Genomic DNA, 14,616 nt, shown 5'->3' on the forward strand with positions numbered 1-14,616 from the left:
TGCAACAATGTAAAATATGTTAAAAATAACGTGTTCCCTTTTAGGGAACTCGCACTGCGTTGATAATGACGCTTCTTCCCCAAAGTGTTGTTACTGACGCAGTGTCTCATTCCCTTTCTCAGGGAACAAGGGTTACATACATAACCCAAGATGTTTTTTTTACATTAAAGCATAAAAATATATTCTAGTAGACCCCAAAAACAAAACAAAGACTTTGTGAAAGGGCATAATATGGCCTCTTTAATAATAAAAAGAATCGAAAACAACAGCGAGAAATTGATTCTTGGAATCAACTCTTTCGATTCCACAAGCAGGAATCAGAACTGGAGTTGGGTCTCAAAAATTCAGAATCGAACAGCTCTAAACTGCATAGCTGGAGAACTAGGGCAGCTTGAGAGGCCTTCAGGAACTCTCACAAGTGAGATATTACTGGAAAGTTTCCTGCGTTTCTCACTCAGAGAGTTGGTTTGGGTTGGAAATGATTTCGTTGAGGTTTTGTTTATTGTTAGGATGAGAATTAGAGTTACGGTTTGGGCTCATAAGGGAGCATATTCCACGAAAGAATGTTTATGTGTCCACTCTCATAAAAAGAACCCTGAGGGGGTTGTCTGAAACTCAAACAAGGCTTGACATGTTAGTGTGTTCATATGTGGCAAGACTGGGCCTCAAAACCAGATTGAAAATATGACCTAAATGTCCCCATGTGTGAGAATAAGTTGACCAGCATCGTCTACATTTTCTATGCCATTCTCCTTTTGTGGAAACTAAAGGAGTTATGACTGTTGACACAGCTGTATGTGCGTGTTTTGATGTTATTCATATTTTGAGGACCTCTAACTTCCTCGTGTTGTTGTCCGGAAGCCAAGCACAAACAGGTTTTGATTTTGTCTGGCTCCGTTCATCTTCACACATTCAACACTCTGACATGCTGTGCCACATCCTCCCAAAACATATTTGAAATATAACTTAAATCCATGCTAGGGTTTGGAAAGTGACAGTTGTTCGATACCCAGGGATGCACAGCATAACAAATGGGAATAAAAGTTGAAAATGAAATAGAAAAATACACAGTACAAAGAAACTGAACCACAACAAAACAGAGAAACCCACAAAATAATGGAAATAAGCCACAACACAACTCAAACAAGCTGCAAACAATAAAAAGGAATCCACAAACAACAGGAATAGGACAATAAATACAATAAGACAATAAACACAAAATTAAAGTCGTCAAAATGAATGCTATACATTGCTTGTCTTGTGGTGAACGATTAATCCATGCAAGTTAATACACAGAATTCAAAATCTGAAGATTTGCTTCCGCTCTGGAATGGCGTTCCTTCTCTGATGACGTCAGTTTATTCATTTTATTTAATTTAATTATTGTTATTATTTTCAATCATTTCATTTGTTGTGTCTTATTTTAGTTACGTTTTTAACCTCTAGTATTTGTGTTGTTCACTCCTGGTTCACTGTAACAGAGTTGTAGAGCGACGTGTCTTTCCCTCTGTTAATGTGAGTCATAAACATGTTTCTGGAGGTGCAGATTCTGACTGTTTTATTGCACATAGATTGCAGTGTGATCAATGTGTGATTAATCTCTCTGTGGTTCTCCTTGTCTCTCTGTATTTCCCACAGTTTGCTCTCCTCTATCACACATCCCACAGGGTCTGAAGGGAAGCCCACTGAGAGCTACATTTCAGCTGAGAGTGAGAGTGAAAAAAGTGAACGCAACGGGAAGAAAGTGTGTTTTAATGTGACCGGAGACGAGCAGGAGGACTCGGGTCATGACACTATCAGCAACAGGGACTCCTACAGGTGTGGTGTCTTACAGTATACAGATTAGTTACATTTATAAATTGCTTTATATGTTTTGATTTATTTATGTAAGCAATGAGGTACGAGAGGCAGCGCTGTTTTGTGAATACAGTCACAAATGAAGAAACATTCAAAAGTTTGGGGTCCGGGTGAGTGACATCACTAACCCTAAAATATACATAAACCCTGCCCCTGAGAACATGCAACAGAGGGGACAAGGCCATTTTGGGCTGCTTTAGAGAAGAGGAAGAGTTGTTGTAGTACTGTGTTGTTACTATACCATCATTTTACATCAGTCTGCTTCACAAACGAGGGTCAATTCAACGCTGGATTTGCACTAAAGATTAAGATGACGGCACATGCTAGTCGATGAGTTGAATCAACTCCACAGCAACAACATAAATTTCTCCACTAACCGTTCAGAAACTTCCAGATGCATTCTAAAAGTTGTAACTTCTTCCTGAGTCTCTGCATCAGTGTCCGACTTTGAACAATGTAAGGCTGAACACGTTACTGACAATCATCATTTTGGCTGCGTGAGATTCTCCAGCTTTGTTGTTGTTGAGCAACCAAAGCACAAGCTGTTAAAGCTCCGCCCTCTTCTGGAAAGTTGGCCGGGAGCAGCAGCTCATTTGCATTTAAAGGGACACACACAAAAATGGCGTGTTTTTGCTCACACCCAAATAGGGACAAATTTGACAAGCTATAATAAATGAGCTGCGGGGTATTTTGAGCTGAAACTTCACAGACACATTATGGGAACACCAGAGGCTTATATTACATCTTGTAAAAAAGGCATTATTGGTCCCCTTTAAAATTCCACTTAAAGTGCGTGTTGGAAACAAAACATCCATTAACATTTCTGAATTTCAGCGCTGGAGGCTTCCTCAGCACTTGATACACAGTGATACGAACAGTAACGATAGTGTCAGTTTTACCGTATCAATTAAAGCCTAAGTTCAAGTCCTTTGGAAGTGCATGCAGAGTGGATCTATTTTCGCAGCAAAAAAACAGCATCTTCTCGACATGTCGACAACACGAACCAAAGTCTTTCAGTCCCAGCTACAAATACAGTGTTTAAGGTCGGGTCAAAGTAGACATTGTTCGCAGCCAAAAAAGACCATAGATGGGCGAATTTGTTACAAACCTGCGTAGGTTTGAGCGGGAAGAAAGACTAAAATTACTGACAACTCGTTGGAATCGGTTTTTTCTTTTGGGAGACAATAACTCCATTTATCATGCACTTTGATCTTTGAAACTTTGCAGACCTTTTACATTCACAAACAGCTATACATATTACACACTACATGAAAGATAATAGGGCTGACCGATATATCGCATGCGATTGTCACGCGCATTTCGTCAGTAAAGCCGGTTCCCTGATTACCGTTAAATCGCCATCACCTGCTTTCAAATGGAGCGCCATTTAATAGACAGAACCGTAGATCACTGACAAGCTACAGCAATATCGCGTTCATTATCGCAGATGAATCGCTTTTGGTAGTGAACGTGATATCGCGTGGCTTGTCAGTGAACTCTGTCTATTAAATGCCGCTCCATTTGAAAGCAGGTGATGGCGATTTAACGGTAATCAGGGAACCGGCTTTACTGACGAAATGCACGTGACAATCTCATGCGATATATCGGTCAGCCCTAAAAGATAATATTCGAAAAAGCACAATAGGGGCACTTTAATAGATGCTCTGTGATTTAAAACATTACAGAAGTATTTAGGAATGTTGTTTAATGTGTGTTGTTTGTGGCTTCAGAACCATGGTGGGGTATCAGTAGTCGTAATTTATTCGTAACACATGAATGTTCATCTGATTGCTTCCAGTGATTGTAACAGCAACAGAAACTCCATAGCGTCCTTCACCAGCATCTGCAGCAGTCACTGCAGCTCTTATGTGCACAGCGATGAGATGGACTCAGGTAACGCAACCAGATATCATCCTGCACACATCTGACAACACAACACCGTTGTTAGTTCACTCCCCTGATACATCCACCATGACTCTAATCAAATTTGGCAAGAGCTTGGATGTGCCTTTCAGGCTGATTCTTATCTCGTTGCACTGCACATCAAGCACGCATTTTCCACTTAGTCAAACAGAACCCGCCAAAACACAGTGTCTGCCAAGTTGATGGCCATTTGATGCTAACTGCTGAACAGATGTAGGAAGAGAAGGACAGGAAAGAGGAGTGGAGAGACGTATTTGCATTGTTATGGCATTACCACACTAATGAAACTAATGTGCTGAGGGCTTTGTGTTGAATGTATATATCCTTTAATGATTACCGCTTCACCCTTTCTCCACTCACACACAATCACATACAGGTGACGAGATGCCGACCAGTGTGTGGATATCTCACGACAAACAAAAGAAGCTACATGGCTTTCTGGAGCATCTCTTCAGCCAGGTGTGTGTTTGCTGTGAGGTCCAACAAATGTATACTATGTAATGTAGAGCATTTGTTCATGTGAACTGTATATAAGTATATATATAAAATTCGGCATATATAATAATGATAACAACAACAATAATTATTATTATTGTTATTATTCTTATTCTTATTTATAATATTATTAATAACAGTGTTCGTTTTATGTAAATTAATATAGTGTGACATGACTAAAGTTTTACATGTAATCCATTAATAAGTTGTCATAAAAACAGCGCACATTAAATATGAATTATCAAAAACATTGTTTAAAATAGTTTGACATATAGCAAGTCATTACTTAAAGGGACAGTTTACCCAAATATGAAAATTATCCTAGGTGTATCTGACTTTCTTCTCTCAGCCGAACACAATCTGTATTTATATTATATAATATCTTATTATAAGTTATATTAAATAATATCTTGGCTCTTCCCAGCTTTGTGATTGCATTGCATAGTTTTTGAAGCTCCAAAAAGCGCATCCATCCATCATAAAAGTAATCCATAGGCCTCCATTGGGTTAATAAATGCCTTCTGAAGTGAAGCGATGGGTTTTTGTTCGAAAAATATCCATATTTCAAGTTCAAGTTCAAGTTCGGTTTATTTCTAGAGCACATTTAAAAACGGCCAAAGGCCGACCAAAGTGCTGTACAACAATTAGAAGAGGAGTGTACATAAAGTATGAAAGAAACAGTTAAAAGACAAAGAAACAGAAGGCAGAGAAATATAGACACTATATACACACATATCTACATATACACATATATATACACATCCATATATACATACGCATACATACACATGCATAAATACACATTATATACACATATATAGACATACACATACATGCATAAACATATACACATACATAAATACACTCAAATACCTACATATTATATACCAAATGCGAGAGAGAAAAGATGAGTTTTAAGGCATGATTTAAACTCAGATAAACTGGAAGCCATTCTGACAGAGTTTGGAAGATTGTTCCAGAGCGTGGGGCCAGCCACTTCAAAAGCTCGATTTCCCCTCGTCTTTAGACGGGTTCTGGGGATCATATTTAAAACTTTATAAACTATAATCACTGGCTTTCGGAACAAGAGAGTCGATTTCTGGGGAAAGGGTGACCTCTGACCTGTAATAATATATAGACAAATAATAATCATTTGAATATTGAATAATTATTTTAATAATATTTAATATTTTTGTATTTTATTTTTTAATTAAAGCAAAATAAGTTTACTATTGAATTATTATTTATAAAAATCTATAATTTGTGACCTTTGACCACAAAACCAGTCATAAGGGTCAATTTTTTGAAATTGAGATTTATACATCATCTAAAAAAAAAAAAGGCTTTCCATTTATGTATTTGTAAGGATAGGACAATATTTGGCCAGGATACAACTATTTGAAAATCTGGAATCTGTAGGTGCAAAAAAATCTAAATATTGAGAAAATCGCCTTTAAAGTTGTCCAAATTAAGTCCTTAGCAATGCATATCTACTCTTTTTTAAACATATTTACAGTAGGAAATTTACAAAATATCTCTATTGAACATGATCTTTACTTAATATCCTAATGATTTTTGGCATAAAAGAAAAATCTAATTTTGACCCATACAATGTATTGTTGGCTATTGCTACATATATACCCGTGCGACTTATAACTGTTTTTTATGGTCCAGAGTCACATTTTATTTAGTGGTTTTGCTTCCATTTTGCTTTAACACAACTGCTCAAATGAAGATTTAGCTTCCCCTTTGACCTCATTGACACCTAAAAACAGGCTGAAGCCTCTCACATAATGCCCCATGGCTGTGGTCATTTCCCCCAGAGATCAATCTGTTCTGTCTCACTCTCCACACTTTTTTTTAATGAGGATGTTTCAATCACCAGTAAAATGAAGTGTGGCTCACTGCATCCCTCTTGCCTGATGTTTGCTTTATAGCATGCAGGTTTCCGGGAGAACAACACTCCCAGTTCACATGCAACACAAATGTTTTCCGGCTGACGGGGTGGGAGTACAAGGGGGCTTTGTTTGTGCAAACTGCCTCCTTGGGCACTTTAGACCACCAGTGGGACTGAGTTTTGAAACCCAAAAGTACTCATGATGAGTTTATCGATATTTTCATAGTCAACACATTAATTTTCTATGATGTACTGATCTCATTTTCAGGTGGAGTCCATCACCAGTTTGTTGAAAGGGGCAACCGTGACACGAGCCTTTGAACAGACAAAGTGTTTCACTCCGGGACGAGGACTTCAAGGTATCAAGAGATCCTTATGTTAATGAACTAAACTGTGTTTTATTCCTGTTGGCACATACTTATTCACACAGACAATATTCATTAAAGTGACTTTCATGGCTCAGTGCACTTTTTGTTATAGTTTGCATAACTTAAGTTGGACTTCACTCAAAGTGCTAAAAACTCAAACTATACATGTTTATGAGATTACATTCTCAAAAATATCTCCAGGGATCTCCGACAATGGATTTTCAAACTTTTCTTGAACTGCCACTCTGAAACGTCTCCTTGTGAAGTCAGTTATGTGTGTGCAAGAGAGAGAAGGAAGAGGGAAAAATGAGTGACATAAATCTGGGCCATGTGTATTTCAGGGTGGTTGACAAAAGGAAGTGTGGCTAAAAGTGGGGGTTTCCTTTGAGTGGTGTGTGGGGTCTCAGTGATTGACTGCTCCAACCTCAGCTTTGTCCTTTACCACAAATCATCCTAATCAAATCTGTGCAATTCGTTTTTATCTGGGACAGATAAAAAACACCAGACTACTAGAGAGATAGAGAGTCCAGGACATTTCCTCTCTCTGATCTGAGGACACTAGGACATTGGACTCATAGAGATTGTCTGGGTCACTTCCTCTGTCTCATTCTAGATTTTGTGACGTTTTTGCACCCTTGAAAGGAACACGGCTTGTTGGGTCATTCCAAACAAACAGTGTAATCCAAAAATTACCACAAATGCTCTTATGAATATCTTATGAACATTTTTTTTTTTATTTAATACAAATTTTATTTTATTTATTTTTGTTTTATTTAACTGTCTTTAATTGGTGCCTATTTTATTTATTTATTTTATTATTTTATTTTATTGTGCTTTTTAATGTATTTTTTTTTATTGGTGCCTATTTTATTTTATTTTATTTTATAACAAACACCGCATTGAAAGATATGCAATTTTATTTTATTTTATTTTATTTTATTTTATTTTATTTTATTTTATTTTATTTTATTTTATTTTATTTTATTTTATTTTATTTTATTTTATTTTATTTTATTTTATTTTATTATTCATTCATTCATTCATTCATTTATTTTTATTTTCATTTTCATTTTATTTTCATTTTTATTTTACTGTCTTTAATTTAATTGGTGCCTATTTTATTTATTTATTTATATTTTACTGTGACTTTTAATTTAGTTTAATTTATTTTTTATTACAGTGCCTATTTTATTATTTTATTTTACTGTGCTTTTTAATGTAATTATTTTTTATTATGGTGCCTTTTTATTTTATTTTATTTATTTTATTTTATCAAACACTGCATGGAAAGATATGCACATCGAATTAAACATAAAACAAAAAGGCAATATCTGACACTATTTTTTATTTGCGTAATGATTAACAGTTTTCACTTCAAGTGCACTCCAGTAGAACAGGGTGTAGTGATCCTCACTTTTAAATTAGTTTCACTCATAATACCCTGAATGATTTAATCTCTTTAAACATCAAAATGTTTAATTTAAGGAGCCTAAAGCTGAATGAAAGATAAACAGCTCCAGGTATGAACCCCTCAGAGTATTGTCTGTAGAAACAAACTTTAATGCAACCTGCAATAACTCCTGAGTCACTGGTTTGTGTGATAATAAAGTTTATTCCCAAAGGCACAGTTTCACACAGGATGTGGCTCAAGGTCATATGGTAGGATAATAAACAGAGAAGGCATTGTTCTAGTGATATTTGAAAGCAGGGGACTCTTGCCTGGGAAATAAATCTTATATGAAGTGATGAGTCAGCCAAAGCTGGCACTATCTGTGTGTGTGGTCTGAATCTAGTTCTGTACCTCCACAAAATGTTGCTGCTTTGCTGTTGTAAGGAGATGAGCAGATTACTATGTAATCCTCACAGTTTAACGGTTGATTATAACTTGTGTGCCTGTACATGTGATTTGTTTATTTAAGCTCTCACATGCGTGCAAGTGAGAAAATGGGATTTAAGAATTAGAAATTGAGCTGTTTATTATGGAGCTAGTGACAAGACTATGGCCACACAAACACTCCCATTTTTAAATCTCCTAAATGATTATTTTGTGTGTGGCTCAGCAAAAAAATAAATAAATAAATAAATAGAGTTTAGGTATTGGGTAGGATTAAGAAATGTAGAATTGCAGAATAAGGCATTAATATGTGCTTTATATCTGTATCAGCATATTTACATTTTATTTTTTTTAATAATAATGATTATTATTATTTAAAAACAATACATTTGTATCCATATATGGGTCATTGATGAAAATGTGAGATATAATTCACAATGAGATATATTTAATTTTGCAGTTTTATTAAGTGTTAACAATTAGATTGTTTTTATAATCAATTAACACTGCTTTTGTCTTTTTTTTTTACTAAATTTTGGTTATAATTTATAAAAAATGTGGTTATACTGAATGACACTTTTGGGTATACCATATTTTCAAACAATGTTAACAGGCTGATATCAAGCAAGCTAGCTAGCAAAAGGACAATCAAACATTTTATATTTAGTCCAAGTTTTTAAAATATTACATTTTCCATATTTTGTAGCGGTTGTTCCGAATGACCTGATGTTTCGGGACATGCATATAAGAAACATGATTTTTTCAAATAGTTAAGAGAGAGTTAGTTACTTTGCTTTACAACCATGTGGTCTTTTACAGGGGTCTGAATGATGTCACATCCTGTCACATGATAGACCACATAACTTGGTCCAAAATGGTCCCTCTATATTGGTTACTCCAAATGACATCAATGAAATTAAATTTTCCGGACATTCTTTCTCATAACAAAGCAACGACTTCTACACATAATTTTAATACCATTTTGCACTATGTTGATATATGATGTTATAAAATCATGCCAGAATAAAAAAAAGTATATACATTTATTAAATTTTAAGATTTTAATCACAAATGAAATGGCTGTATTGGCCTTTGGACGGTTAAACCAAATGACATTTTGACACTTCAAATTCTTTAAAATACCTTTATATGTAGCAAAATATAGTTAAAACCTTTTGGATTCAATGAAAGAGATCTAGTTGTACTACCTTACATACTTTGGATTTCATATCTTTGTTTTTTTATTATTATTTAGGCCTCATATCCTAATTACTACTAATAAATTATGGTTATATGTTCAGTATTATTATGTGCTATAATAATATTCACTTTTTCGCACAAAACTTTTTCACACTGCAGTATGTACCATTCTGTTTTCTTTAAAAGTTATCATGATTTTGCACTGGCCCTGACAACTGTCTCAGTTGTGAATCTTGTCTTTCTCTGTTAGTAGATAGATTCCTGAAAATGTTTTACATCACCGCAGAGAGCCCAAAGGAAATGATTATATAATCGCTGAAATTATTTGAATGATGTAAGACCATTTCAGCCCCCCTCCTTTTCCTCAAACGGAGCAGGAAGCGGATAGGTGTGTGTGTGAGATGAAATGTCATAAGTGTGTCACTGCACTATAGCTTTTTATCATCAGCATGGTAACAAGCGTTGACACCTTTTATGTCCAGGGCCATCCACTATAAGGACATCGGCGCTAACATATTTTCAAAGCACTAGACCCTACTGATCCCACTCCACAGAGTCTTGTGTGTTGCATAAATGTGTATTCCACAGTTTAGTGTCTGTCAGTGTTGGCCATGTATTATCAGGCACGTTTGACTCCAATGAACCTGTGATTGTTTTTGGACAGAGTTCCACCAGGACATGGAGCCCAAGCTTAACTGCACCAAGAAACTGCGGCTTCATGTCAAGCAGGATCCGTGGAACCTGCCCAGCAGCGTTCAGGCTCTCACACACACTATCGCCAAGTTTGCGGAAGGTCAGTGGTTTCAAAACAGACACACACCACATACATACAATCCTGGCCAAAAACAACCACTCCAGCAATTCTTGTTAGGGCTAGATGCAGCCGCAGGAGAAGCTGAAGGGAATTATTGAAGCACACACTAGAAAATGTGAGTTTATGGAGGGGAGAGAGTGAATATTTGGCATAAACCCCACAGGTCAGTTGTCAGCAATGGCTGAAAAAGCACTCTCCTGCAATTTAACTTCCTTACGCTGCTGTGTGTAAGTGCTAAATGTGATGAATTTGCAGGATAAACAAGCAGATAAACATTATAGTCCAGTCTGATGTGTTTACAAGACTATACCAGCAGAAAATGAAATCTTCAATTTATTATTATTATTATTATTAATAATAATTGAAATGTTATTAACATTAAAAATATTTTTATTTTATTTTATTTGTGCCAATTCTGTGTAATATTTCAGTGCAAAAACCTGCATCTTATTCACTTCACTATAGACAGCAGAAAATGAAATATTCCTTTTATTATTATTATTAATAATTATAATAGCCAGAATTGTTACCGTCAATGAGCAAAACTTTCTATTTTATTTTATTTTATTTTATTTTATTTTATTTTATTTTATTTTATTTTATTTTATTTTATTTTATTTTATTTTATTTTATTGTGCCAATTCTGTGTAATATTTCAGTGCAAAAACCTGCATCTTATTCACTTTACTATAGACAGCAGAAAATGAAATATTCACTTTATTATTATTATTATTAATAATTATAATAACCAGAATTGCTTCCTGTCAATGAGCAGAACTTTATTTTATTTTATTTTATTTTATTTTATTTTATTTTATTTTATTTTATTTTATTTTATTTTATTTTATTTTATTTTATTTTATTTTATTTTATTTTATTTTATTTTATTTTAGACAGCAGAAAATGAAATATTCACTTTATTATTATTATTATTAATAATTATAATAACCAGAATTGCTTCCTGTCAATGAGCAGAACTTATTTTATTTTATTTTATTTTATTTTATTTTATTTTATTTTATTTTATTTTATTTTATTTTATTTTATTTTATTTTATTTTATTTTATTTTATTGTGCCAATTCTGTGTAATATTTCAGTGCAAAAACCTGCATCTTATTCACTTTACTATAGACAGCAGAAAATGAAATATTCACTTTATTATTATTATTATTAATAATTATAATAACCAGAATTGCTTCCTGTCAATGAGCATAACTTTATTTTATTTTATTTTATTTTATTTTATTTTATTTTATTTTATTTTATTTTATTTTATTTTATTTTATTTTAGACAGCAGAAAATGAAATATTCACTTTATTACTATTATTAATAATAATAACCAGAATTGTTATTGATGAGCAAAAAAATTTATTATTTTACTTTTTTATTTTATTTTTTTTATTTTATTTTATTTTATTTTATTTTATTTATTTTATTTTATTTTATTTTATTTTATTTTATTTTATTTTATTTTATTTTATTTTATTTTATTTTATTTTATTTTATTTTATTTTATTTTATTTTATTTTATTTCACTTTACTTGTGTCTTATTCATGTCATTCACTTAGCCAATGGTTAAATGTGTTAAATCTGATCCTAAGGAGACTGAGCCTGTACTGATATTTATTAAGTTTTATTAACTTGTTTAATGATTCACATTGCTTTTTATGTTTTCTCAGAGGTGAAAACGCGGCTACTGTTGGTCTTACTGCAATACACAGGTGAGTGTCGATTAAAGCAAATTCACTTATGCATATTATTCAAATACTATAAATATACATGACACATAATGAACATTCATCATTTACGGTCTCTCCACCATACACTTATTCATATTTTATGCACTATAATCTGTCACACCAAACAGTAGGCAGTCTTTTGAGGTCACCCTGAATAAATTACTCTCAGTGGAGAATTCCTCCACACAGCAGTTCTCTTATACCTGCAACAGCAGCCCAGCATCCTTCGAGAAAAATTATCCACATGAGCAGAGCCCTCAGAGACATCTGTAATCCCCTTAAGGAAATATAATTTAATAAAAAGACACTATTTCTCAAGGTTATAACTAGAAAATCCAGCTAAATTAAACACATTTGGCTGGGAACAAAGAGCAGCCTTTTGTTATGGTGTCTAATGTGTTTTGAGTTCATTGGAAAGGGAGAAAATGGTTTAATTTGTCTTCAGATCATTTGTCAGCACTCTTTTGTTCTGATCAGCAGCGGCTCCTCAACGTAAATTTAGGTAGGGTGGATTCTGGGTCTTAGTGCTAGTTTATAATAAACATTTTGTAAGCTTTATATTCTAATCGCTGAACACATGCAGACACACTTTTGGCAGAGGTCTGTTGTCCTTGCGTTATTCAGCCTGACGGTGGCGCTCTGATGTTGATTGACAGGCACGCATAAAATGCCATCTAAAAGTGCGTCCCACTTATACTTATTTTTCACCACGGATTTACATTGGCAAATTGATCGTTCGCAAAGACCTGCACCCTTTAGTTACTGTTGCGTCCGACAAGCCTAACATCATGTTCTCACGCAGTGAGAAACAATAAATACCGTTTTGTGGCTCTTTTATGTGTCGTGACAGATCGCTGTAGCGAAGCGGCTCATGAACCGATCATCTCTTCCTAGTTAAATTATTGCATCAAATAAACATGATCGAACATAAGAAAGGTATGTTGTTTCAACCGCGGAAAGACATCAGTACACACAATTTTTCAAGTTCACCAGTGTTAATCCACTAACTCCTCTGACTGCTTTGTTGGACAATGGCAGATTCTGTTTTATGATTGGTTAGATCAATCAATCTGGCAAAGGGTCAATCGTTGGGCAAATTGTGGAGAATGACCAAGTCATCATTTACTCTTTCTCATGTCATACAAAACAGCTAACTAAGCTAATGGCTTAGATTTTTCACTATATTATGCTAATTTAACTCTCTTTCTTTCTCTCTCAGACTCAGAGATTCAGCTGAGGAGGGATATGGTGTTCAGTCAGAGTCTGGTGGCAGCGGTTTGCTCTTTCTCAGAGCAGTTGTTGGCCGTGTTAAATCAAGCTCTCGGCTCTGAGAGTGAAAGTCAGGAAGCCAGTCGCCGCTGGCTGGAGCAGATCTCCTCTGCTGGTCTTCTGTTCCATTTCCAATCCCTGCTCTCCCCCAACTTGGTGAGTACCTGCTACGGTCAGTGGGCTTAAAATAAGCCTCACCAGCCTTTTGTTGTCTGACATCCTACTTTGGGTTGGATATATTTCAGACCGAGGGCCATGTATGGCACTCGAATGTTTGTTGAAATCCTGCTCAATGTGGCCAGCATCTCACACCGCAGCAGGATTTATCACAGCCTTCTTAGTTGCAACATTATGGTGTTTTGTGTCTGTGATGTGTAGCCTATAAAGATGTTGCTAGTTGTTAAAGCAATAAGCCATGAGAGTGATGTGAAGTATAATGAGTTTATAAAATGATGGCAACAAATACATAATAAAAATCATACAACCTATAATTACCTAATAATGTTAAAAAAATTAATAAAATGTATGAGAATACTAGCATTTCAGAATTATAGCTCTCTTTCAATACCAGGGGTTTAAATTTTGTTTTATTTTGTTTTATTTTATTTTTGTTTTATTGTAAAGCTTTATTTTGCTTTCTTTTATTTTAAAACTTTGATTTTTAAACTTTGTTTTATTTTCTGCATTTTGTTTTGTTTTGCTTTGCTTTGATTCACCTTGCTTTTCTTTGATTTGTTTTGTTTTGCTTTGCTTTGATTCACTTTGCTTCGCTTTGTTTTGTTTTGCTTTGCTTTGATTCACTTTGTTTTGTTTTGCTTTGCTTTGCTTTGCTTTGCTTTGCTTTGCTTTGCTTTGCTTTGCTTTGCTTTGATTCACTTTGCTTTTCTTTGATTTGTTTTGTTTTGCTTTGATTCACTTTGCTTTGCTTTGTTTTGTTTTGCTTTGCTTTGATTCACTTTGTTTTGTTTTGCTTTGCTTTGCTTTGCTTTGCTTTGCTTTGATTCACTTTGCTTTTCTTTGATTTGTTTTGTTTTGCTTTGCTTTGATTCACTTTGCTTTGATTCACTTTGCTTTTCTTTGATTTGTTTTGTTTTGCTTTGCTTTGATTCATTTTGCTTTGATTTGCTTTGCTTTGTTTTGCTTTGCTTTGATTCACTTTGCTCTGATTTGCTTTGCTTTGTTTTGCTTTGATTCAGTTTGCTTTGCTTTGCTTTGTT

The 14,616-nt window shown here is 34.3% G+C and overlaps 1 protein-coding gene across 3 annotated transcripts in view; it reads left to right on the forward strand.

The window, feature by feature from the left end:
* prex2 (phosphatidylinositol-3,4,5-trisphosphate-dependent Rac exchange factor 2) overlaps positions 1 to 14,616 on the forward strand; it is a 150,283-nt gene that overhangs the window by 93,939 nt on the left and 41,728 nt on the right. For all 3 annotated transcript variants that reach the window (XM_067378256.1, XM_067378257.1, XM_067378258.1), the window contains 7 exons: positions 1,639 to 1,818; positions 3,656 to 3,750; positions 4,157 to 4,239; positions 6,441 to 6,531; positions 10,239 to 10,367; positions 12,071 to 12,112; positions 13,350 to 13,555. In XM_067378256.1, the coding sequence (XP_067234357.1) occupies positions 1,639 to 1,818; positions 3,656 to 3,750; positions 4,157 to 4,239; positions 6,441 to 6,531; positions 10,239 to 10,367; positions 12,071 to 12,112; positions 13,350 to 13,555 (826 nt within the window). The remainder of the gene's footprint in view (positions 1 to 1,638; positions 1,819 to 3,655; positions 3,751 to 4,156; positions 4,240 to 6,440; positions 6,532 to 10,238; positions 10,368 to 12,070; positions 12,113 to 13,349; positions 13,556 to 14,616) is intronic.

Source organism: Chanodichthys erythropterus, chromosome 23 (genome assembly GCF_024489055.1).
Source record: "Chanodichthys erythropterus isolate Z2021 chromosome 23, ASM2448905v1, whole genome shotgun sequence".
NCBI lineage: Eukaryota > Metazoa > Chordata > Actinopteri > Cypriniformes > Xenocyprididae > Chanodichthys > Chanodichthys erythropterus.